At 40.9% G+C, this 26,854-nt stretch overlaps 1 protein-coding gene across 3 annotated transcripts in view; it reads right to left on the bottom strand.

Annotated features, from left to right (window-relative positions):
- The window catches only part of LOC143714636 (alanine aminotransferase 2-like), a 131,736-nt gene that overhangs the window by 13,000 nt on the left and 91,882 nt on the right, over positions 1–26,854 (bottom strand). For all 3 annotated transcript variants that reach the window (XM_077205890.1, XM_077205892.1, XM_077205891.1), the window contains exons 5-11: positions 20,776–20,909; positions 16,164–16,407; positions 15,473–15,552; positions 15,248–15,384; positions 14,562–14,736; positions 14,321–14,476; positions 1,048–1,160 (exon numbers count right to left, since the gene is read on the bottom strand). In XM_077205890.1, coding sequence (XP_077062005.1) covers positions 1,048–1,160; positions 14,321–14,476; positions 14,562–14,736; positions 15,248–15,384; positions 15,473–15,552; positions 16,164–16,407; positions 20,776–20,909 — 1,039 coding nt within the window. The remainder of the gene's footprint in view (positions 1–1,047; positions 1,161–14,320; positions 14,477–14,561; positions 14,737–15,247; positions 15,385–15,472; positions 15,553–16,163; positions 16,408–20,775; positions 20,910–26,854) is intronic.

The raw sequence follows: 26,854 nt of genomic DNA, 5'->3' as shown, positions 1-26,854 counted from the left end.
TGTCACCTGTCCTTATGTTACTATTTTACATGAAGTTGTATTTGGTTCTGGTGTAGTTATCCTCACTTCCTGTGTTTCTTCCTGTTGCCATTTGGTTTCCTTGTTTATTAATTGTATTTCAATTCAAGTCATTTGTGCTCTCGGAGTTAATTATATTTATTAAGAGCCATCGAGTCATCTCCCACCACATGTGTAATCCACGTTTTTTGATTTGCTCACCATCTCACTCTTTACTGTAGATACAACTTACTGTATATTTATGCCACTTTGGAATTAACGATGACTTGAATATACAGCTACAAGTTATCGCGCTAAATCGCATCTGCCAGCTGATCGTTCATTGGCTGTGTGCTTGTCGGCAAAGTCAACACAAACGCCAGCTGACTCTGCATGGGCATGTGTTTAATGTCATGATGACTGATTTTATGGACTGCATGCACACTTTAGTTTGGTTTATTAAACAATTAGACAAAATTCAGATGTTTGGAAACCGCCTAACTGACCCCGAACCAGCCCAAATTTTGTCCACACGTCCAAACCCTTTTTTACCCAATCTGGCAACACTGGTCTCCACCTGTTTCTTGTTTAGCTCTTTGCTTTATTATATATCCCGCATCTTAACTGTTCTTCGTCTGTTCCTGTCTTGTGTTTTACTGAGCTGTTGCATTTGCGGTTTCGTTTGGATTGCATTCTTCCTGGATTATCCTGGATTAAATCTTTGAAGAAGAACCAACCTCAAAGATTGATTTAGAAGCCGTCCAACTTCCTTCCACTTCCATGACCTGAACTATTGAAGTCAGTTTCACGTGTCAATGTTTGTGTTGTGCTTGAGTGTTGTTTGTGTTGTGTATAGCTTTGTCTTTGTTTGTGTTGGAGGTGCTCTGCTTGCCTTCCCTATATATTTTTCTTCCTTTCCTCTTGTGTAGCTGGATAATGTAACTTTGTATGGCCTTTCATTTCAGATGTTAATTCACTGTTACATATAACCAAACACAAGCATATCAATGGTTGATTTTATTAATCTGGATTGTTTAAAGGCAGAGTAACCTGAAATGGTAGGTCCCATCTCGCTGTCCAAAGCCGCTGCCAGGAACCAAACAGATGCCTGTTTCTTCCAGAAGCTTCATACAGTAGAACATATCTGGAGATTGCCCCTTCTCCTAAATTTGAGGGGATGGAGGATTTCAGTTAGCGTTTTATGATAAAATTTAATTCAACAAGGTAAAAAAAAAAGAAAAAAGTAATGGTTTAACAAAGAAAATATTGTTTTCATTTACTTTTACTTATATTAACTCATTGTCATCTATCTTTCTTTCATTGTGTAGGTCATGTGCAAACCATCTTCTCAATTTCTCAATATATATCAATGTATTTCTCACTTTCAGAACCTGATTCTAACATTATACTGACATGAGAATAATGTTCCACTTGAGTAGAATCCTTTGCATGTATCATACTGATAAAGCCTAAAAAATGGATTTGTGCAGTGTTACAGGCAGCAAAAAGTGCGTAGGCCATTTCTAATACACACATTGGTATTTATAAAAAATAAACATCCACACAATCCTAACCGTTGTAACGAGTCAGCTCAGAGGGGAAATATTAATAATCAATAATAACTGGTTCTGTCAGGTCCATTTAAGTCAAGAACACACAAGACAATAGAAATGATTAGGAAATTTGGATTGAATAGATTGCAATTCAGTTGATAATTAAAATTTGGCAGTATGGCTCTGTTCAGGGAGTCCTCTGACCTTTCATGAGCACCATGAAATAGCAGAGAGTCAGAGGACAGTAGCAGCATTAGGGAATGCTCACAGTTTAGCACTGGGAGAGTAGAACTATTCCCCCCAAACAAACCATACCTGACAACCTCTTGTGGATAAGAGAAGAGATGGAATTAGACAATGAAAATGCTTAGAAAACTATATGAATAAATACGATTAGTGGGCAATATGTTTCAGTTCAGATGATTCTCCTGACCATTCATGAGCACCATGAATTTAGCAGAGTCAGGGGACAGCAGCAGCATTAGGGGACACTCACATGAATTAGAAATAAAAGCAACCTCCTGTGATAAATATGAAGGATGAATTAAGCAGCCAGTAAGCGCATCCAGGGGCAATGTAACTAGCAGAAGAAAGACAAGTAAGATTTAGCAGATTTTTTTTTTTAAAGATGGGCTACAGCAGAAATAATTCAGTTGCACCATGAATTGTTATTACTAACTATCTATTAGGCCTGGGTAAAAAAATATCTATTTCTCGATTTTAATCGATTCTCATTTTTACGAACCGATATCGATTCTTAAATCCCAAGAATCCCACATCTTATCTTCCGACCTTCATAATACGAACTACAGCGCGAAATAAACATTCATTAGCATCTGAAAGTGTTTTAAAAGATAGAATACAACTTTTCGAATTCCGTATTATGTTACATGGAATTGCTCAATCAGTGTTTCAACCGTGGAAAGACGTCAGTGAAAACAATAATGTAAACAATGTCATGTAACGTCACATTTACCTCAGATAAATGTCCATATCCATAGCCAGTGACCATACACTCGTTAGTCAGCTAGAAAAATTAACTCTGGAGAGGAGAATTTTGCTAATATGCACCATTACGTATTCATTATAAATGTTTTTTATGTTCTTCAATATTTAATGCATATCTGGCAAGCTTTTTAGTACATCCACTATTTAAATGTTTATATTTCATATAAATGTATTATTTAGGAAAATAAATAAAAGTGTAATTTAAGTGTTTACAAATCAGTTATTTTTTTTTCAATATTATAGTAGGCTAATAAAAGCCTATAGTTTGACTCCCATAGTTTAAAGCATTAGTTAAGAGATTTGTTTTCCTTGAGAAAATTTGCCATGTATTGTACCTGAAATCCAAAATAATCAATATTGAATTCTAAATCGAATTGCAAGCTTGAGAATCGAAATCGAATCGAATTGTGAAATTTGTGTCAATACCCAGCCCTACTATATATCACTGCAAGCTGCTTGATCTGTGCTGCATAGTGCTAAAGCACCTGCATGTGCAACGCGAGCAGTTGCCAATGACAACAGATAAGTAACGCACAACGGCAATATGATCGCATAAGCCTAGCAAGAGCATTTAAATGCAAACGACTAGATAAGCCCAAGCAAACGGATAGCATTAGCAAACAGCATGGCGCCTATATCCTAATAGCTTTTAACAATGAGCATTAAAAAGGAACTTAGCTTAGTGAAGACTTTCAGAGATGAATGGAGAGTGAATACATCGAGTCCTGTTTCAATATGCAGAGAGCGAGCAGCAAGCAGTTAGGAGCCAACTGAATCTGTTTAAATAAGATGCCCTGATTTGAGCGTAGCCATTAGCAGCGAGGGAAGATGAACAGCTGATGCACTGATGCAGCTCAGCTGAGCAGATCGCTGATGAGACCGTGTTGTTGGCCAATAGCATTAGCAGCATCTTGAATACTTGGCCTGCCAGAACTGACGCTGAAGCTTAATTTATGATTAATTATGAATATTTGGGTCAGTTAATTGTATTAACTTGATGTAGCTAACTTAATATTACGATCACTTAATCAGTTCGTCCAACAAACTCTTGATTATTCATTTATTCTAAGAAAAGGGTATCTTCCATGGCCATGGAAGAATAATTATTTCTTAGCAAGTACAGCGCTTTGAGCATGTAACAAGATCAAAAATCGTATAAGAGACTTTGTTTTTGAAAGCAGGGAAGTCGAACCAAATACATATTGTGCACAAGTTTTATTAAAGCAGAACTAAGTAACTTTTTTACCTTAACCGAACAGCTTTGGAGTCATTGTAATGTTTATATTACTGATTTCGTGTTGAATGGTGGTCGTCTCGCACCCCCCTGGTGCCTGTGAGCCGTAAAACCACCCTTGCATCTTTGTTGGCATATAAGCTGGCATATAAACTGGCATATAAACAAAGCAGAAAGCTAGAAAAGCATTGTCGGAGGAACAGAGAAAGAGGAAATGGCAGACTGACCGAGCGAGGCGTCAGACACGAGTAAACATCGGACCTGCGTTTTCAGAATGGCGAAAAAAACGAAGAAAGCGCGTTCGGAAGAGTCTAGAAAAAGGTAACGAGAATCTGACAGCATGAGAAACCGGACAAGAGTCCGACTCGCTCAGTCTTTCACTGTTAAAGTTGATTCCTGCGATTATCATGAGAACAGTTGTCAATATCTCACATAATTATCAGGACATAAATAAGCCTACATGTTGTAAATAGTGTAAATGAGCGCAATTTGCAAACTATTATGATAAATTGCAATAATCATGTCTAACAACATCATAACGGACATTGTTACGAAATCAGGGATCTCAAGTGTCACGCATTGAGCAGTCACTCTTTTCGGTCTTTTGTCACGCTCTCCCGCCACACATTGTATTTTTCTCACGCTGAAAAACTATTTGTAATATATTTAATATGCCAAAACTCTGGCCGCGCCGCACTCACTGTGGAACCGGCAGGAATCGAGCGCGTCTCCTCTGGTGTTGTTCGTCGAGCTACACAATAGCCAATCAGAAAATAGCACTATTGTATCTGAGTAAGATTTAACGCAACAATCAATGACAAAAATGTATCTGTCGGCTGAATGTCACTCTTGCCTACACAAGACAGTAAATCATTCACACAGTTCCTGGAACGCAGGTTCATTTATAGATCAGTTAGTCTATGATTAATGCAGCAAAGTCTGTATTAAAGATTGTTTCTGTCTTCCCATTGTCTCTCTCTTGCGCATGTGGCCACATTCCTTGACAGCAATAAAAGCAACTTATCTGATCGTATCCATGGTAACCCAAAGGCCCCTCTTGCACCCACTAGGGGGATGGGGCCACAGGTCCCAGAGTGAGTTTTAAAGATTATCTGTTAACCATAACAAATAATTGTCTCTGATTGGTCTCAGTTGCTAAAGATTCCCCCTTTTCTATAGTTGTCGTACCTCTTAAGGACAACCATGATCGACATTGAAAGTGCAGAGAGATCAGACACACCTCTGTCATAGAAGGCTGGAAGGCCCTGGTGGCCTCTGGTTGTTGTGTTTCCTGGAGCGGTGGTCGTCCCATCAGGTGATGTAGGCAGTAGCCAAGTCCAGTTCTCTGCAGCAGGTGTTGAGGCAGCAGGTGCCTCGACAGGGTGTCACCTGTCATTCTGAAGTCCATTAGCTTTGGGGCAGGTGTTTCCTTGTGGTTGCAGGAAGTGGTTACGGCTCTATGTAGCATAGAGAGGTTTTCAGGCCGACCAAGTGCTGGTGGCAGGAGGTCAGAAGGTGATTGTTAGCCTCTCAGTCACGAGAAGTCTGAAGGATTGAAGTGTTGTTCTGTCCTTATGGCCGTGCCGACGTGAACTTGTCTGAAACTGAGGTGGGCAACGAGTCGGAAGCTTGTACTTTACAGGACTCCTCGGGTGAGTCCTGTTAAGGAAGCTATTTGGCTTGTGTCAGCAGCTCCTGTAACTCTGAGGCAGGTGCGTCAAGCTGTCCTTGTGGAGCCTCCGATTGACACCTGTGTGAAAGGTGTCGAGGAGGATGTTGTTGTTGATAGCAGTTGGTCATCCTGTGGTATTTGCAGATTGATGGTGCTGTCTTCCATGGCTTCTCACAGGACTCGGCCGGTACCCAGGCTTTTGCCATGGTGACATTTCTGTTCTGGTCATGGGCTTGCTCAGTCCAGCTGCTTTGATTCTGGTTTGAGCCTCAGTCTCTAGCTGGTTTGCGAGGCGTAGAGCACAGGTCTGTTCCTTGTGGGACGCTGTGATCTGTTTTGTGAGGCTGTTTACCTTCTGTTTCATATCCATAAGGTGGGGTAAGGAGATGATAATCTCGATCAGCCAGGTGTGGCTGTAACTCTGGCTTGGGTCATGGGTCGTTGGTCCTCTTCTCTCATGGTGAAATTACGTTTGTCTCTGGTGCTGTAGGATGTCAGCATTCATGGTGGAACAGTGTTCCTCGCGGTGGCTTGTCGGTCCTTTCGGTCTCCTGTCTGGTTAAGGTCAGGTTTAACCGAGCATCTCCGACATTTAGGCACACTTGTGGTGAGAGACTAATGCATGACCCTAAAGAGTTCAGAGCTAAGGTTTAAAGGGTTAGCTAGGTATGTAGCATAAAGCTAGGTGTTTTGTGTGTAGCTAGCTTGAGAAGTGTGTCTTGCATCCTTATTATCTTAGCTGTGGATGTTAGGAGGCTTAGACTTGTGTGATTCCAAGAGTATTTTCTGGAAAGGGCATAGCCGAGATAAAAAAAAAAGACTTAAGATGGTTCTTATGACTAAATTATTTATCTGGACTTAACCGGTGGTTCACAACGGCTTGACGAAGTTAAGGATAGTAGGAAAAAGGACAGCTTTCCTATTCAGATAATGCTTATTATCAATCTTCAGGACTATAGTTATGCCCTAGTAATCATTGAGATTACTTGTGTAGCGGGTATCATCCTAATCCGATCCGATATTGTATAGCCTACGAATGTTATTGTTATACAACACAAAAGGCACAAAAACATTATAAAGCACTATAATGTTTTCGTGTACTGTATTCCAAGATTTCTGAAGCCATTACATATAGTTTAATGTGAGGTACAGATTTAAATCGTTAAATTAATCTTCACCTAAGTGCTTGCCTCCGCTGCGGCTGTCAGTCATTCTCAGCACTCAAACAGCGCGTCACGCTCGGGTAAAACAGTCAACACGATGAAACTCTCTCCAAGATGAGTCAATGTTCCTATTATTATACTGTAGATATGTAGATAAAGGTCTATGGTTTGCATAAAAAGACTTTAACGTGCTGGAGTTTCACATGTTACTTTCAACCGGGTGTCTGTTAGATCACAACACAACTCCTCAGTGATCACAACACTGGAGTAGAGAGCGATATAATTGCTCTTCACACGCACATTAACTGAAATTTAAAACTGTTAAAAGGCTCAAACTAATGAATAAATAAAGAAATATATGTATATCTTACTTTTGTGCTTTGAACTTTTCAATGCGACGCGGTGCGCACCGTGACTCCATGTTGCTTCGAGCGCATCATTCTGCGCACGGGATGCGCATAAGGTTTCGTGCCACTCTGAATTGGAGCCTTTCATATTACAATACTTTTGCGCAATGGCAGTTTATTGATAGCCTTAGTTGTTCTGTCCAATCTATGTATCATATGTTGCTGCTTCATTAAAAAGTTGCGCTTAAAATTTTAAAATAAATGTATTTTAATTATATAGTATATATTTTGTCTGTATTGTTTTACAAAGTAAGGAAAATAATGTTTAAGTCAAGCTTTGATGCCTTTAACAAAAGAATAATCCCAGTCTCTTCCCCACAGTGAGGCATACAGATTTACCCTTAGTTTATTAGGTAATTTGGCACTGTTTTTTTAATTATTATTTTAGTATCGGATCGGTATCGGCCAATACTGAGTCCCAGGTATCGGAATCGGTATCGGAGGCAAAAAAAGCGGATCGTGCCACCCCTAATAAATACCGGTACAGTTTACATGCCGCTGAGATGAGATTCCTTTGTCAAACAGACTTACGCTTTAATGCTGAAATTACCGATACCAGTTAAAAATCTAAGACCCTTTTTTCTTAAATTTTAAGTAGAGATGTCAATTCCAGCTATCGTTTTATCTGCATTTAGACAAGTCTTTGCCGCTAGTGATCAAAATGCATATCGCATATCCAGTGTTGTGCCTGAACGCGTTCATTAAACGATAGTTCATGAACTCGTTCATATTTTGGGCGAACGTGAACTGAACGTACTGTATTACTGCCTGATGAACGTTATTGTGAACGCGTTCATTCTGGTGTCTGTGAACGCACGCTCTCTCAGTTTAACTTCGTTCAATAGGGTGCCAGATTTCTATAGAGTCTTCCAGGCGAAAACCCGGATAAAACACACGTAAACAGGCCTTAATATGTAGCGAAAAAACCCCCAATCTGGCAACACAAGCCACCAGTGTCGCACCGTGGCCCCCGCATGCGTCATCAAAACAAAAAGCAGCATGTAGTCGAAAAAGCAGCGAGGAGGCGTCGTATCATAGGATCAGTTTTAAGACAAGGTCGGTGAGGATGAGAAAAATCTTACATTTCTGTGCAAACTTTGCCCGCCGATAAAATAACCGCTGTCTGTGGTTGTATATGGGTTGTGGCAATAATAAATAAAAAAATAGCTCGCAGCATTATATGGAAAAAAAGAACTATGAACTATTTCATTTTTTGGAACCGTGAACTTAGTTCAAAATTGTTAAAGTATGAACTATGAACTGAACTAGTTCATTTTAAAATTTGTAAACTGAACTTTGAACTAGTTCATGTAGAAAGTGAACTTTCCCAACACTGCGCATAACCGTGTCCCATTTGGATCGCAATGATCAAATAAACACTTTTAGTATAACAGTAGTTTACGAAGGGGCTCTAGGTCATGCTAGTTTTCCCAGCTCAGGTGGTTTGCTTACTATCTGGCTTCAGGGTGACGAATGCCCTATTTGGACTTAGTATTTCCTGTAACAAGTCATTGTCATTGAAACTAATGTGCAGCAGTGTATATTTCAACCAGCGGGTTGCACAATGTCTGTATATTTCAAAAAGCAGTGCATAGTCTTTTGGCACGTGAGGCTTACACCTGCATTTGGTATTTTCTTTAAATCAGTAAAATTCTAATTTTACCAGTGCTGAATCTTGCTTCTTTTTGAGCACACATTTTCGTCTACTTTAAAAGTTTTATGTCCTATGTTGACTAGTAACTTTGTAGCAGATACTTGCATTGTGGTAATGCTGCATGCCTTCTGTTTTTTGCAGTTCAGAGTCAATAGGGTCTTAGGAACCCTTTCTGAGGAGGCCTTGTGTGTTAAAGGCCTTCTGCGTCAGGTCACACCGTCATTGAGTGGGCACTGCGTGGGGGCAGGCTGTACAGCCTAAATGATGACTAACAGGTTTCGGAGGAAAAGGTTCTTAATTCTGGTGTCTTCCTCTGTCACAGATGCGTTGCAAGCTCCGAGGTAGCTTGCTTGATGTCTGTGGTAGTAGCACAGGGGCTTTTAGGCCTGCCCTGCTTGGTGTCTGAGGCAGCGCCCAGTCTGCATTCAGACTCTAAGTCTGAGAATCCTGTTATGATGGCTTGTTCCAACTGCTGGTAGTGCCACAGCCAAAGTCAGAAAGTGTCACCACCCTAGGCAGGATGTGATCCAGAGCAGATACAGTCTGTCTTGGTGTGTCACACCGGTCGAAGACTGCAGGTGAAAACCAATGTCTCGGTTGGCAGGGACGTCGTGGTCTCCTGCGAGCTCTGATGTCAATGCAGGGATGTTTCTGACCATTCGCTCGAGATCTTTGAGTGTCACTTCATGTGTCGTTTCAGGGTTTGTCTGAATTAATCCTTTTCCTCCTGCGGCTGCAGGGGCTCTTAGGACACTGGCTGATGAAGTGTTAAGCCGAGGGCTTTGGCTCCTCCCCGCCTTTGTGCAGGGCTGGGGAAGCTTATGCTGCTGATGTGAAGTTCAGCAGGGTAACATCTTTCTCGTGGGGTCCATTTGCAGTAGGTTGGACCGTTTAAGTTCTATTAGGACCACATCGAGCTGGTCTATAATGTTGCAGCATCGCTGAGTCAGTGTTGGGACTTCAGCTCTGGCTGCACGCCGATGGCTTCAGCGTCTCTCTGTTTGAGTTCAACCAGTTCTTTTCTCGTCTGTTGGCAGGTGCTCAGCAGCTGTCAGAGCCGCTTGAAAACTGGTGATCTCTTTCAGTTGCTCCACGCTGTCAGGGTCTTTGTATCTGTCCTGTGCCTTCTCACGTTGAGCAGGGTTCGTTCTCTGTGGAGTTCCTCAGGCTGGGTGTCAGACGTCCGCTTTCGTTGTCGCCTAACTGTTCCTTTCTCTGCCGTGGCAGGTCGTCGCCTGTTTCAGGCTGAAGGATGTCCATGACACTGCTATGCCGGGTCTCCGGGTGGTCCTGGTGGCAGGGCTGGGTGTCTGAGGCCTACTGGCACACTTGTGGGAACACGAGAGAGAAATGGCAAAGGCAAATGCAAGTTTCTACAGAGTTGGTAAGCTATCAGTGCGGGAGAACGGCTATGCCATGTAACGTGTGCATGGCTGATGTGGATCAGCTAAGATTTAGTGTTGGTGAGCACACACACAACAAAGAGGTTTTGAGTATCTTAGTTGGCGTGCTTTAAGCAGTTTAGATTGATGACTGGGCTTTTACATGTCATTAAACTATTACTCAAAATACTGATGGTTGTTTTCACATGTTGTACTACGAGAGTGACAAATAGAGCAAAACCAAAATAAAAAATAGGATGAAACCAGAAAGGAAGAGGAAGAAAGGAGTGTTTTACCTGTTTAAGTTTAGCAAGGAGACATAGGTAAACAGGTGTCGCTTATGGGTTATGCTGATTGTTAGACTAAGCTAGCAGGGACACATCAAATGTCAAGGTCAACAGAAGAAGAAACAAGGGGAAGCGTTTCCAGTTCTGCCTGGGGCCTACTGTGTGTTTACGTTAACCGTACTTCATGTACTTAGCTTGGTGAAAAGGAGTGAGGAGGGGTAAAGCACAGAGGAATTAGGATACTAATAACCTGTGTAGCTCTTAACGGAAACAACAGTTGCTAGAACTACTGTAATCCTATAGAGAGGGAGAAGATGTTGATAGTAAATATCTAAGATGAGGTAAAGTAAAAGTAAAATGTCGTTATAGCTCCTAGAAAACTAAAAGGAAAGGGAAGTTTACCCTTTGATTTAATTAAATTTCACATTTAGTTAAGCTTTATTTAGCTGAATATAAAAATTCAGACTGAAATAAAGTAAATAAATAAATTGAAATAAAATCAAAATAAAGAGTAAACATGGAGTGTCCTCATAGCTCTGGTAACTAAAATGGAGATTGAATAAGCAAATTAATTTAATTAAATCCCAAATTTAATTTAATTCAACTTAACTGAATAGGAATATTCAACAGGTGTACCCAAAATAAAATAAGGGTAAACTTTAGTCGAAATAAAAGAAACAAATAAAAACCAAAGTATCGGTGTTTCAATCTGAAAGTGAAACCAAGAGGGAGGCAGTCGAGAGAGAGAAATAGAGAGAGAAGAGTGGTTTAACCCAGATGATGGGTGTGGCGAGACGTGCTTCGTTAAGCCCTGAAACCAGGGTGAATCATTCGTCTCAAATCAGTGATTCGGAGCGTGTATCACTGCTAAGGTCACGTGATTTCAGTAAACGGGGCTTCGTTACGCATCGTAGCTGTTTCGAAATTATTTAAAATTTCAACGGTTCGTGAACCAGTGTGTATCTAGTCTTTATGTGATCTTGTATCACTTTTAAAGATTCATACACATTTAATGACGCATTTGATAAAGGGAAGAGGCGAAGTTAATAGTCTCTTATTGGTCTGATTGACCAAGCTTTCATAAAACGAGCCCTACAGTTTACTAAGATATCGTGCCTTGAGAGACACCTCCTATTAAAAGGTATTAGATAGTTTGCGGATTGCCATTACATGATTACACCTTTGTTATAACCTTGCGATTGGTTTATAAAAGGTGTTTCATTGATTTGAGTTTTTGCTACACTTACGCTGTTCTGACCAGCAGGGGTTGCCAGCGAGGGCGCTTCAAAACAACGAATCATTTGTGACGCAATTGACTCCTTTGATCCAAAGCTTCGAGGAGCTTTGACTCTCATTACTCATGTTCAAATCATTAAGTTATCCTTTTTTTGCAAGGACCAAGGCCCAATGTCTATAGTCTTTGGTTTAAAGGTTACACTTTACGCTCACACGTTTTTAAGTTTTAGCCGGCGCTAAAAGCTATCAGTCAAAGTAAAAGGGCTTTAACATGTATGTGTGTAGGATTTGGCTGCACGCGATCACTTGTTTACACAATGGTCTGTGGGGTTGGTGCTGTTATTAAGATTTTCAGAAGTGCCTGCTCGCACTTCCCTGTGTCGTGCGTTGCTAAGAGACCAATGCCAACCAACAACACAAATCAAGCAGAGCAGCGCTCGGTTGTGCTGAAAGTTTGCATTGAGAACTCCAGCTTAGCCACAATGACGTTGCATGCAAGTGATGCAACTCTTTCACATATCAAAACAGCACAGTCCCTTCACAGACAATGGCGAATTACTAGTTAGCTAGGCTAGAATTTACACCACTAATTCGACGCGATTGTTTCATATGAACGGTTCAGCGGTTTAATATGAATACAATGACGTAACGAATAATAATAAGGCCTTATATCGATGATTGAGGAACATCGCTCAATCGCCTTCAAACATGCTGAAAATGGGGATATCTTCGCCCATAATCAGATTATTTTATTCTGGTACCATTTATACGAGCGGCTAATCTGAGATTTCTTAATCAGAGAAGGTTTACGCACGATTTATATCTGAAATTAGGATTTCTTCGCTAATATCAGGAGTTTCTTATCGTACGATTTAAACATGCATTATAGCATTTGAGAAACTTTCTGCCATTCGTAGAAAGGCATATTCAAGCTATAGTTTTACTGATTTAATCAGAAACTTGTACGTGCATGTATGAGATGTTAATAAAAACTTATGGGACAATACATGATTGATTACTGTCTCTGCTTGCATACAATGTTTAGTACGATGCCCGCATTCTCCTCCATTCTGTAACGAGTCAGCTCAGAGGGGAAATATTAATAATCAATAATAACTGGTTATGATTAATTATGAATATTTGGGTCAGTTAATTGTATTAACTTAATGTAGCTACCTTAATATTACGATCACTTAATCAGTTCGTCCAACGAACTCTTGATTATTCATTTATTCTAAGAAAAGGGTATCTTCCATGGCCATGGAAGACTAATTATTTCTTACCATGTACAGCGCTTTGAGCATGTAACAAGATCAAAAATCGTATAAGAGACTTTGTTTTTGCAAGCAGTGAAGTCGAACCAAATACATATTGTGCGCAAGTTTTATTAACTAAATCACAAACATAACTAAACTAAACAAACATACATACATGTATACATAAATAGATGGTGAAAGTGACAGAATGAAACCGGAGGTAGGAAATGGAACTATGGATAAGATCCATTTAACTATGAAAAGAACCATCAATATTATCATTTTCAAAGCACCGTTGGATGAAGAAGATGATGAAATTGCATGGGTAGTTCGACTCTGTTCTGGTTGGAGGATTTCTCTCTCTCCATGAGCACATGGCTGGTTGAGTCAAGGCCTGGCAGGCTGTGGTCACAGCCTGCAGGGGCCATTAGCCGTTTGGGGAAGGGGGTCTCAGACACCCACCCGAAGTAAGCAGCCCGGAGGTCCAGCAAAACAAGAGTTGATCGTTGCCCGTTCAGTGATGGTTTCAGTTTTCTGGATTGAAGAAAAGACCGTCTGACTCCCTTTGGGACTGTGAGAGCATGGCTGAAGGCGCTCACTGCCTGCTGGGCCCTTGGGCCCCAGTAAAGGGGGAGTTCCCCAGTATCAGCAGAAGCAATGTTGCGGCCGGATGAGAAAAAAAACTAACAGGGCGAAAGCCTGTGGAAAAAGTCGCACCTCCAAGTTTGCTTTACCAATGAGAAGGGTGGACTTTCTGGCGGGAGTTTCCTCTGTGGGCAAGATTTATGAGTCTTTGTCCTAAGTGTGGTTAGACCTCTGCCTTACCCTTTTTCTGTTCATTAATGTTCAGATAGATATAACAAATCCACACTGTATTCTAAGAGAGGTCCCAGAGTGAGTTTTAAAGATTATCTGTTAACCATAACAAATAATTGTCTCAGTTGCTACACCGTGTACATTAGTGACCAAACGTGATGTCTGGCCTAGGAAATTATTCAAATATGATAAAAAAATGTGTTTTAAAAATTTTGTAAGCATATTGGGTAGTTGTGCTTGGAGTCAATACCCGACAAAGTTTCTTTGCCATCTGGCGGTGCGGTGTGAATTGGCCTTTAGTGATAGTGTTGGGTTAATGAGCCATGGTAACTTAAAGTGAGTCATGGTAACTTAAAAGAAGAATATGCCCCATGAATTACAAACAAGTCACTACAAAGGCTAGTTACAGTGCAGTCACATTAGCACTTTAGCACAGCTAACACAATCACTTTCAAACCAGGCAGCTGTTTGTTAGTCAACATGGCAAATGCACATTGCCAACAGAATCAATGCAAAATCTGCATGTGTAAATCTTTTGAAATGATTGGATTTTTCCCATGAAAATTTGCAGAACAGCGGTAAATGTAACCACCCCTTTAGAGATGCCCATAAAAAGGACAGATAGTAGATTTAACTGAGTACAGGCTGATTCTACCTTGGCCTCCAGGATGGCTTTTGGTGGGAGGTGGATACGTGGGAAAGTGTACATTGCACCCTGCACTGGGTTACATTTTATTCCTGGAACTTGATTCAAGATCTCTTGCGTCATGTTGGCTTTCTCTGCCAGGGTGGCCAAAGTTTCTGTTCGTTCCTGAAGACAATGGAGAAAAGGTTTTATCACTTTCTTCTTAACTGGTACAGATCAACAAGGAAACAATCAACGGGACATTATATACCTTGATGAATGTGTCATATGAGGGTTCATCTGGTAGAGGTGGATTGACCACCACATCTAGAAGAGCCTGACCAGGCACCGGAGGACACAGCCGCACAGATACCAGCTTAGTGAGTTGAACTTTCACCTCCGGGTCTAGATTTACCACCTCCATATAACCACCACGAAAACCACACCTTTAAGAAGCAAGACAGACAGATCTAGAGCTTAACTATTTACTTGACCTATTTTAGGACACTACTATAGTCAAACCAAATAGACAATACACAAAATACTTATAATAAAAAAAGAATCTGGTGGGGAAAGAGTTAAATGTGATTAAAAGTCTAATTTAATCTGTTCAACATATTAAGCGATCGAGTCTCTTCAGACATCTTGAACCATTTTGAACCTTTTGAAGTTTCACCTTTTGGTGTGATGGCTTTAGCTTTCAATGGAAAGACAGAAATCTCGGGTTTCAAAATATCTTCATTTGTGTATCAAAGATAACTGAAAGTCTTATAGATTTGGAACGACATGAGGGTGAGTAAATAATGACAGAATTTTAATTTTAAGGTGAGCTTAACCTTTAAGAACAAATAGTTAGTAGGAGGAGTCAGATTCATTAAATTCTATAATATTATCAACAGAATACTTCTTCCAAAAAACCTGCAGATCATTTGCACTTCTCTTGTTTTGGACACTCACTCTCCCATGTAACACTTTGATGTTGAGTGAAACGAAGCTAGTTCCACTTTCTCAGAGTATTCTGGACCCATTTCAAACAGCACCTTCTTAAAGGAGTGAAACTTACACCCATCTGCATAAACATTGTCCTGATAGACCTGGATAAAGCAGGGCATATTGAAAACATTATCATTGTGTGTTTTATATATTTAAAAACCATATGTATAGGCCTATCATACAAATCACCTCGTCAGACATGAGGAAAAGGTTTGCTGTCGCAGCAAATCGGATCACATCTTCAATGCACTGCCGACTTTGCACCTGACCTGTCGAGTAAAGGTAAGCAGCACTGCCAGATTATTTGTATGTTTTTCAGCTCAATGAATGTACATAGCCTTCACCACTGCAACAACTATATTTGAGCAAATAAGCACACATACACTTTTATTTACCCACTCTTCTTATTTACATACTCAGCCAGGGTGCTTCTCATTTCTTAAATTGTGCATCATTTCCTTTCCATGCTCCAAAAATGCGAGGGAGGGATGCAAGGAATCAATTGTGTATTTGTTATTTAGAGTTTTTCTGAATTTGCCTCCAATTTCAGGCATTTGTGTTCCGACAAAAAGAGACTATTTCCTCACTTCTCATCTCTGCATGGTGCATTTAGACAACTTATACATCCTTTATCATGGTGATCTGTTTCCGGCTCGTGGACTTGAAGATGAAGGAATGAGGAAAGAGGATGGACAATTTGAAGGGAATGAGAAGCACCCACAGTAATAAAGGAATATACAGTAGTGGCCAAAAGTGATGTCCGGATGGGATATTTGTTTTTAATGATCCTATGAGATGAGGTAGTTATATATATCAAGTAACTTATATTTCAAACTCAAACTGGCCACCACAATAAAAGCTGATAGATTTGTCGTCACACCTGTGGGGTTGCCAGGATTTATGATGCACAGTGCTCGAGGGCTGCAGTGCTTCTTTGCTTCCTGCAGGGCGCGCCGTAACTCATTGATGTCCAAACTCCAGCAGTTGTCTTCATCCAAATAGTAACTGATTTGCACAGCACCCAACTCAGCCAGAGCAGCGGAGTACAGAGGGTACTGAGGGATTGATATCATCACTCCCGTACGAGACATTCCTTCCCCTGACACTAGTAACTTAAGCATGGTCTGACCCAAACAAACACAGGTTATGGCAAGTCGTTTTAACATTTAATCATTTAAACCTACTAGTCTCTATTTTAGTCTCTATATGGGGATCTGTCATTCAGATATCAACTATTCATTTCTGACTAGTATGTATTCCAATTGTGACTAGTACATATTAGATACAAGTAGTTATTCATTAGGTACTAGTACTTGTTTTTTAGATACTAATACCTATTACTAGATAATAGTATTTATTCAATAAATATTAGTACTAAGTCATTAGATTATAGTACCTACTAAATAGATACTTGTACTTGTTCGTTAGCTACTAGTACTTATTCATTAGATAGTAGTACTTATTCATTAGATACTAGTGCCTATTAATTAGATACTAGTACTTATTAATTAGCTACTAGTACTTATTAAATAGATACTAGTACTTATTCATTAGATACAAGTGCCTATTAATTAGATACTAGTACTTATTAATTAGCTACTAGTACTTATTAAATAGATACTAGTACCTATTTATTAGACACTAGTATCTTTTGTAATTGTTACTAGTAACTATTCTTATCTTACTAGTCACAACTGCTTTTTTACTAGTCTTATGTTATGACCAGTCAGAACAGCCACTGTATATGGCAAGCCGTTTTAGCTTAAATTGTACCCAGCCTTACTCGTCATAATTGCATTTTTACTAGTAGGAATTCAATTAGAGAGCTCAACAATTCAATTCTTACTGGTAGCAATTACAATTAGAGAGCTCTCTAAATCAATTATTACTAGTAAAAATACAATTAGAGAGCTCTCTAATTCAATTACTACTAGTAAGAATTACAATTGCAGAGCTCTGGTGTCGCACGCCTCTCCACATTTGTAAGTTGATGGGCGTTCCTCAAGTTTACTGCTATGGGCGTGGTTTTGACCCAGCGGCCAGTCTAGAACAAAGGCCCCTCGAGAGACTACTTCTATTGGATAGACGCGTCGCGTTTGACGGATTCATTTGCATAAAGATGGGCATCGGCCAGCTTTTTGACGCGCAGCATTTTTCCAAATGAAGCGCCGCCTTCCCGGGATGCTTTGCGGGGGCGTTAAAGTCGCGTGACGTCACCCATAGGAATAAAGTGGAGTGCTGCGCGACTGAAGTGTCGCACGGACAAGTGGATCAGTACCGTAACTCGTCGTAATTACGTTTTTACTAGTAAGAATTCAATTAGAGAGCTCTACAATTCAATTCTTACTAGTAACAATTACAATTAGAGAGCTCTCTAATTCAATTCTTACTAGTAACAATTACGATTAGAGAGCTCTCTAATTCGATTTTTACTAGTAAGAATGTTATTGCAGAGCTCTTTAATTCAATTACAGAGCTCTGCAATTGCATTCTTACTAGTAAGAATTCAATTAGAGAGCTCTCCAATGCAATTGTTACTAGTAAGAATTACAATTAGAGAGCTCTCTAATCTAATTCTTACTAGTAAAAACTGAATTAGAGAGCTCTCTAATTAAATTTTTACTAGTAAGAATGCAATTGCAGAGCTCTCTATTTGAATTAGAGAGCTCTTTAATGCAATTCTTACAAGTAGGAATTCAATTAGAGAGCTCTACAATTCAATTCTTACTAGTAACAATTACAATTAGAGAGCTCTCTAATTCAATTCTTACTAGTAAAAATGCAATTAGAGAGCTCTCTAATTCAATTATTACTAGTAAGAATTACAATTGCAGAGCTCTCTAATTCAATTCTTACTAGTAACAATTACAATTAGAGAGCTCTTTAATGCAATTATTACTAGTAAAAACTCATATTCATTAGATGCAAAACGGATTACACCCATTCCCTACTTTTCAAAATAAAAGTCATATTAGGCGTGGTTAGAAGTTTTATACATACATACATATAGGCCTTTGCATTCATATATATATATTGCATTCGGCTACTGTTACATTATGAAGACTGTAACTAGGGTGACCAGACGTCACGAAAAATTCGGGACAAACCCGAAATCTATGCTGTCGCCCAGTCCGGCCCTAATTATCCCGCAAATTATATGGGATAAGCAGTGGCGTAACTTTGCTTTGAAAAGTGGTGGGGACACCGCACAACTCGTTTTGCTATTTGTTTATTTAATTAATAACCGAATTTACTAGGGGACTGAGTTCAATCTTAAAAATAAAGGTTCCAAAATAGGGGTCATAGAAGAACCATTTTGGTTCCCAAAAAACCTTTTAGTGAATCGTTCTAAAAAAAAAACATTTTTTTGAGATGATCTGGCCGATCATTCCACCTAGTGTCAGTTCAGAAATTCAAAAGTAAATTTTTTATTAACTTTGAGAAAGGTTTGTGTAAGATAAATAATCATTCTGTTAAATTTAATGTAATGGTTCTTTATCTGCATCATTGACTCCATAAAGAACCATTTTGTTCAACAAAAGTTTATTTATAGTGGAAAAAGGTTCTTTAGATTATTAATATGTTCAAAAAATGGTTCTTTTTAGAACGATTCACTAAAAGGTTTTTTGGGAACCAAAATGGTTCTTCTATGACCCCTATTTTGGAATCTTTATTTTTAAGAGTGTTCAGAGTTGGAAATACACTTAATTTTCACTTTGATGTAGGCCTACACACATGCATGTATCACATTCACAAATATGTCTATAAGCAAAACGTAACATTCACAACACATCTTTGGTACCATTAGCCTAATAAATATATCAAAATACGCAAGATCAATATATACGCCAGATGAATAAACATGAGGCACGATTATCATAATGAGATGGCACTGAATAGTGAGCTCTCTTTTCCAATTATTACTAGTAAGAATTACAATTAGAGAGCTCTACAATTGAATTGTTACTAGTAAGAATTACAATTAGAGAGCTCTCTAATTGCATTCTTACTAGTAAGAATTGAATTAGAGAGCTCTCTAATCCAATTCTTACTAGTAACAATTACAATTAGAGAGCTCTCTAATTCAATTTTTACTAGTAAGAATGCAATTAGAGAGCTCTCTAATTGTAATTCTTACTAGTAACAATTCAATTGTAGAGCTCTCTAATTGAATTAAAGAGCCCTGCAATATGGGAAGCCGTTTTAGCTTAAATTGTACACAGCCTTACTCGTCGTAATTACGTTTTTACTAGTAAGAATTCAATTAGAGAGCTCTACAATTCAATTCTTACTAGTAACAATTACAATTAGAGAGCTCTCTAATTGAATTCTTACTAGTAACAATTACGATTAGAGAGCTCTCTAATTGAATTCTTACTAGTAAGAATGCAATTGCAGAGCTCTCTAATTCAATTACAGAGCTCTGCAATTATACATATCTTTAATTTGTTTTTTTACTAGTAAGAATTGAATTAGAGAGCTCTGTAATTGCATTCTTACTAGTAAGAATTGAATTAGAGAGCTCTCTAATTGGAATTCTTACTAGTAAGAATGCGATTGCAGAGCTCTCTAATTGTAATTCTTACTAGTAAGAATTCGATTAGAGAGCTCTCTAATTGAAATTCTTACTAGTAACAATTCAATTAGAGTGCTCTGTAATTAAAAATGAATGGAAGTCAATGGAGACATATGACTAGTAAAATTCATTTGTAGAGCTCTCTAATTGGAATTGTTACTAGTAAGAATTGAATTAGAGAGCTCTGCAATTGTAATTCTTACTAGTAATAATTGAATTAGAGAGCTCTCCAATTGTATTTTTACTAGTAAGAATTGAATTAGAGAGCTCTCTAATTGTAATTGTTACTAGTAAGAATTGAATTGTAGAGCTCTCTAATTGAATTCTTACTAGTAAAAACGTAATTACGACGAGTAAGGCTGGGTACAATTTAAGCTAAAACGGCTTGCCATAATTATGACGAGTAAGGCTGGGTACAATTTAAGCTAAAACGACTTGCCAAATAAGTACTAGTATCTATTTAATAGGTACTAGTATCTAATGAATAAGTACTAGTATCTAATAATAAGTATGAAAAGTGAATAAATATGGATAAAACTTTGCATAGATTTCAGCACAAAGTAGGCTACTTTTTTTTTTCAAAGGTAGCTTAGGCACAAACAAAAAAGTTTTCATAAAGTTATTTGCACACCAGAATTTATGCAAATTCACTTTATAAATCATTGTTAATGGATATGCGTATAAACATTAGCCTTATGCCCCACACTGTCTGGTTACACTACGAAATAATACATACAAAGCTGACAATGCCTTTTTTAATATCCATGGGCTAATTTGCATATAACTACCATATGTATATTGCAATGCAGATGTTTAAACAAGATATTTTGTCTGTGTCTGTTTTTTTAAATGAATGTTACATTTAGCTTTGTTTTGTCTTCACTTTTCTTGTTGTCTGTTTGTAGTATCTGCTTACCACGATCGCATCACTGGCTCCTGTTGAGAGGTAAATGTTGTCAGGGTCACATGCGATTCCTCCATCTCGCCGTTCAATATAGCAAGCGACATCCTGACGAATTATTTCAATTCCCTGACTAGTACTGTAAGCCCCTGAAAAATCCAAAAAGCCAAATTACAAACACTTGATCAATTGCATCAAACACAGTGTCCATTAAAAGTATTCTCTTGGTAACCCAATAGTTAACTTTAGTTACTGCGTTTATCTAACATTAGAAAAAAATGAGTTACAGTTTTTATCGATCTTTGTTAAAGTTAGTTAAAATAAATGTAGCCCTTCATTGTTAATTCATGTTAGCTCAGGTCCATTAAAAAATATTAACAACTCTTGATTTTAATTATGTATCAGTAAATGTTAAAATTAACATGAACTAACATTAATATATACTTTAGAAGTATTTTTCATTGTTAGTTTATGTTTAGAAGTGTAATGTTAACAAATGCCACCTTATTGTGAAGAGTTACCATTCTATTAAAGTATTCATGACCAGTGTTTCCACCATAACAAATTATTGTGGTAGTGCCATGGAACAGTGACAGTTTCAAAAGCAATGCAACAATTTGCAATGTCTCAAAATCTTTTTTTAAAGCATGTTAATCTCTAGAAAGGTGCTCTTCTGGTTTTCAATACTGTACTTTGGAGTAGTTCATACAGTTACAACTGATGTTCAAATTCGTCAGATAGACTGTTTAGATACTTGCCCTGCAAAAAAAATTACTTTCTAATTAGGCACCATCAAATTCTTGTAAAATTATAATTTTTTTAGTCAAAACATAAGCAAAATGTTGTGTGTGCATTTAAAATATTGCTGCTTTTACATGAAGATGAATATGATGGAAAAAGTAATCTAGTTAATCTATTATTTAATTATACCAAAATATGTATTTTGTCATCCATTTAATTTGAATAAGAGGTTCCCTATCAGGGAACTCGAGCTGCGTGACAACGCTTTGGGAACGTCCCTGCGTGAGTGCGTCATGAAGCACGTATGAAATCAGTCCAATGGCGAGACGGAACGTCATAGGCGGGTGACGTCATCGACCAGGAAACTATATAAGCACCCCAAAACACAAACGCGTCAGCTTCTGAGTCTTCAACAAGCGCTCTGTGTGCGAATATATCAGTCTGTGATCCGCAAATGGATCTATCAGCGGGGATTGAGACGGGCTCTGCCTTATCTCAGCCTTTACCTGGTAGATCCAGTGCCTCAGATCCGGGTGTGGAAGCACGCGCTGCGGTTTCTTCCCCCCAGGCTGAGGCACCATCACTTCAATTATCCAGTTCTGAGGATCTGGATGTTGAAAGTATTGATACAGCAGAGACTGGGGACTAGTCACTTCAGTGTCCTGCTAGTGAGGAGCTTATGGAGGTGTTCACTCGTGCTCTAGAAAAATTAAGCATCGAGTGGCCAGCTGATAGACAGGAATCTCGTTTAAAAAGTAAACTAGATGAAAGATTTCTGCCGTCTCGTGCTGCACCTCCACGCCGGTGTCTTCCATTCTTTCCTGACCTCCACACTGAGGTGTCGAGGTCATGGAAAAGACCAGTGTCATCCAGAATATTTAGCCAGCAAACATCTGTTTATTCAAATATTTCTGGGGCTAAGAATTATGGTTATGGGGCGATGCCTAAGGCTGAAGAAACGCTAGCGAACCATCTATCTCCAGATACGGCATTGTCATTTAAGACACCGGCATTGCCCACAAAGAAATTTTGCCCATTAAGAAATACCTCGGCTTTGGTGGGCAAAGCTTACTCGGCGGCAGGTCAAGCGGCAGCGTGCTTACATACTATGTCGATATTACAAGCATATCAAGCAGACCTATTAAAAGATATGAGTGAGGGGGATGAAATTAGTCCTGACGTAATTCGAGAATTACGTCAGGCAGCAGATCTATCTCTCCGTGCCACCAAGGAGACGGCCAAATCAGTGGGCCGTTCTATGGCAGCCATGGTGGCAACGGAGAGACACTTATGGTTGAATTTATCCAACATGAAAGAAAAGGAAAAATCTTTTCTCCTGGATGCCCCGCTTTCAACTGCTGGCCTCTTCGGTGACTCAGTGAATTCGGTCATCAAGAGGTTTCAGGAAGAGAAAAAGTTTGTCGCCAGGAAGGCTTCGTCGAAGAAGAAGCCCTGACGCCAGAAACTTCAGGGTACTGAGGGTGGTCCCCGCCAAGAGAGAAAGGTGTTTGCTGCAATACACAGCGCCCGTTCTCTCTCGGTGCCCTCAGGGGCCCGTTCTGCCAACCCCGCCTGCGTGCTGGGGCGTAGACGGTCCCAGCGAGCGCTTTCCCGAGGGACGCTCGCCCGCTCTGAGGAGCGGTTTAGAGTGGTCAGACAAGTTGTTCCCTGCCGTTGCGCCGTTACAGGGCACTGTGTCTGCCAATCAAAATATTCAAGAGGCCAGTCTCGAGAGACTGGTACCCTTAGTAGAATTTTTGGCAGAGTGGAAAAGCCTTCCAAATGTATCTCATTGGGTCCTGCAGACTATCAAGAAGGGGTGCGCGATTCAGTTCAGATCACGCCCGCCTCGCTTCAGGGGGGTTCTGCCCACAGTGGTGGGCCCCGAGCAGGCTCTGGTTATGGAACAGGAGGTGAAAACTCTCCTGCTGAAGGAGGCTATAGAATGAGTTCTTCCTCCCAGCAGAGAGTTGGGTTATTACAGCCGATATTTCATCGTTCCAAAGAAGGATGGGGGGTTGCGTCCAATTTTAGATCTGCGCCTGTTAAATCGCTCAGTAGGGAAGCTCAAATTCAAAATGCTTACTCTCAAGCAGATTGTGTCACAGATCAGGTCCGAGGACTGGTTTGTCACGATAGATCTAAAGAACGCGTACGTCCACATTTCCATCCTTCCACAACACAGGAAGTTCCTGAGGTTCGCTTTCGGGGGCGAAGCGTACCAGTATCGGGTTCTTCCGTTCGGCCTAGCACTGTCTCTCCGAACTTTCACGAAATGTATGGATGCAGCTCTGGCTCCGCTGCGACTCCAGGGCATCCGGATTTTAAACTATATCGACAATTGGTTGATTCTGGCTCAATCGGAGCATCAGGCGATTCGGCATCGAGATGTCGTTCTCGCCCATATCAAAAAGTTGGGGTTGAGGCTCAACGCCAAGAAGAGTGTGCTTTCTCCAGTACAGAGGACCACTTTTCTGGGCGTGGTTTGGGATTCGACGACGATGCAGGCACGTCTGTCTCCTGCTCGTATAGCTTCGATTCTCTTAGTCGTCAAACAGGCAAAGCTAGGACAGTCACTCACTGTAAAAGAATTTTAGAGGATTCTGGGTCTGATGGCAGGAGCGTCCAACGTTATACCTTGCGGCCTGCTGTACATGAGACCACTGCAGTGGTGGCTCAGGACCAACGGGTTCTCCCCGAGGGGAAACCCGCTCCGCAAGATCAGGGTCACGCGACGGTGTCTCCGTGCTCTGGCTATGTGGAAAGAACCTTGGTTCCTGTCCCTAGGTCCTGTGTTGGGGGCTCCGTGTCGTCGTGTAACACTAACGACGGACGCCTCTCTCACAGGCTGGGGGGCGATCATGAGTGGTCGCTCGGCCCAGGGTCTGTGGCAGGACCATCATCTTCATTGGCATATAAATTGTCTAGAAATGATGGCGGTGTTTCAGGCTCTGAAACACTTCCTCCCAGACCTGAGAGGTCACCAATGTTCTTGTCCGGTCAGACAACACATCGGTGGTCTCTTATATAAACCATCAGGGGGGTCTGCGTTCGTGCCCGTTGTACAAGCTGGCTCGCCAGATCCTTCTATGGTCCCAGGGGAAGCTTCTTTCACTGAGGGCGATTTATATCTTGGGGTATTTGAATCAGGGGGCAGACATCCTGTCGAGGCAGGGGCTGAGGCCCGGGGAGTGGAGACTCCACCCCGAGGTGATGGAGTTCCTATGGAAACATTTCGGTTGTGCCGAAGTAGACCTATTTGCATCCAGGGAAACATAATTCTGCCAACTGTGGTTTTCCCTAAGTCCTCCAGTCCCTCTGGGGTTGGACGCGACGGTACAGGAGTGGCCGAGGTCACGCCTGTACGCATTTCCCCCGATTGCTCTGCTCCCAGGAGTTCTGGAGAGGGTTCGCCGGGACGGGGTCAGTCTACTGTTGGTAGCCCCGTACTGGCCGGCCCGAGTTTGGTTTTGCGGAACTAATTTCTCTCCTCGACGGCTCTCCTCTAGAGATTCCGATGAGGAGGGACCTTCTCTCTCAGGTGAGCGGGTCGATACTTCACCCCCGCCCAGATCTATGGAGGTTGTGGGCTTGGCCTCTGAGGGGGCCCAGCTCATAGAATCTGGTCTCTCGACTGAGGTCGTGGAGACCATCCTCCAGTCCAGAGCTCCGGCCACTAGGAAATTATATGCCTTGAGGTGGAAAATGTTCACCTCTTGGTGTGGAGAACACTAGCTGGACCCAGTTAACTGCCCGGTGGGTGCAGTACTGGAAATCCTTCAGGAGCGTTTCTCCACAGGGTTATCCCACTCCACACTGAAGGTGTATGTGGCGGCCTTATCTGCTTACCACGTCCCTTTGAGTGGTGCTTCTCTCGGGAGACACCCACTTGTAACCGGTTTCCTTCGTGGCATTCTGAGGCTGAAGCCAGCAGTTCGCACGAGGGTGCCGACCTGGGACCTGGCGGTTGTTCTAGAAGGTCTCTCTAGAGATCTAGAGGGCACCGTTCGAGCCCATTGAAGAAGTTTCGGAGAAATTCTTCACTCTTAAAACTATCTTTCTTCTGGCTATATCTTCATTAAAAAGAATAGGAGATATCCAAGCTCTTTCGGTCTCTCCCTCGTGCTTGGAATTTGCACCAGGCATGGTGAAGGCTTTCCTCCTCCCTAGGCCGGGATACGTTCCCAAGGTACCAACCAATGTGGTCAGGCCTATTGTACTGCAGGCTTTCTGTCCTCCTCTATTTCTGACGTCGGACCAAGAGAAACTAAATCTGCTTTGCCCTGTTAGGGCCCTAGATGCGTACATCCACAGAGCTGCCCTGTGGAGAAAGAGTGAACAGCTATTCGTTTGCTTTGGACCCCCTAAGAAGGGCTGTCCAGTATCTAAGCAGAGGATGAGCAAGTTGGTGGTCGAGGCCATCTCACTTGCCTATGAGTCTGCCAGTCAGCCTTCTCCTTTGGCTGTCCGGGCTCATTCAACCAGGAGTATGGCTGCCTCTAAGGCTATTCTGTCAGGAGTATCAATCCAGGATGTTTGTGATGCGGCAGGCTGGTCCTCACCGCACACATTCGTGAAGTTTTATCATCTCGACTTCAGCTCCACTCCAGGGGCGCAGGTGCTTTCGTCCGAATGTGCGCTCTGACTTCACACGACGGACACTTGCTCGTATGGCGACGTTGGTATTAGCGTTCCCAAAGCGTTGTCACGCAGCTCGAGTTCCCTGATAGGGAACGTCTCTGGTTACGTATGTAACACTGGTTCCCTGAAGGGAACGAGACGCTGCGTGTCTTTGCCATACTCCCAGCATGCCAGTGAGCACTTGCTTCAGTCTTATCAGAAGCTGACGCGCTTGTGTTTTGGGGTGCTTATATAGTTTCCTGGTCGATGACGTCACCCGCCTATGACGTTCCGTCTCGCCATTGGACTGATTTCATACGTGCTTCATGACGCACTCACGCAGGGGCGTTCCCAAAGCGTTGTCACGCAGCGTCTCGTTCCCTTCAGGGAACTAGGGTTACATACGTAACCAGAGATGTTCACACATCATACACACACATGTAAACGTGGTATTAAAGTTAACAGACTAAAATGTTGGACTTCCCAGCATTGTTTATGAATTATACACACTTTGCTAGTTTAAGTCTAGACTGAAGAGTCATCTCTTTAACCAAGCATGCACCGAATTCATCACCTAAACAGTTAGGTCGAATGGAACAAAAAACATATAACATAAATCTTTATTATATGAATCAGGCCAGAAGTTTCACTCAACACTGCTTGTTACACTTCATAAACATGCACCTTAGCAAACAATGAAGGATGGTCTTTTGAAGGACGTATTCAATTAGTT

Source organism: Siphateles boraxobius, unplaced genomic scaffold (genome assembly GCF_051911475.1).
Source record: "Siphateles boraxobius isolate OS27281-9 unplaced genomic scaffold, OSU_SipBor_1 55, whole genome shotgun sequence".
NCBI lineage: Eukaryota > Metazoa > Chordata > Actinopteri > Cypriniformes > Leuciscidae > Siphateles > Siphateles boraxobius.
Note: the sequence above shows the minus strand (reverse complement) of the source record. Positions and strands in the feature narration are given on the sequence as shown.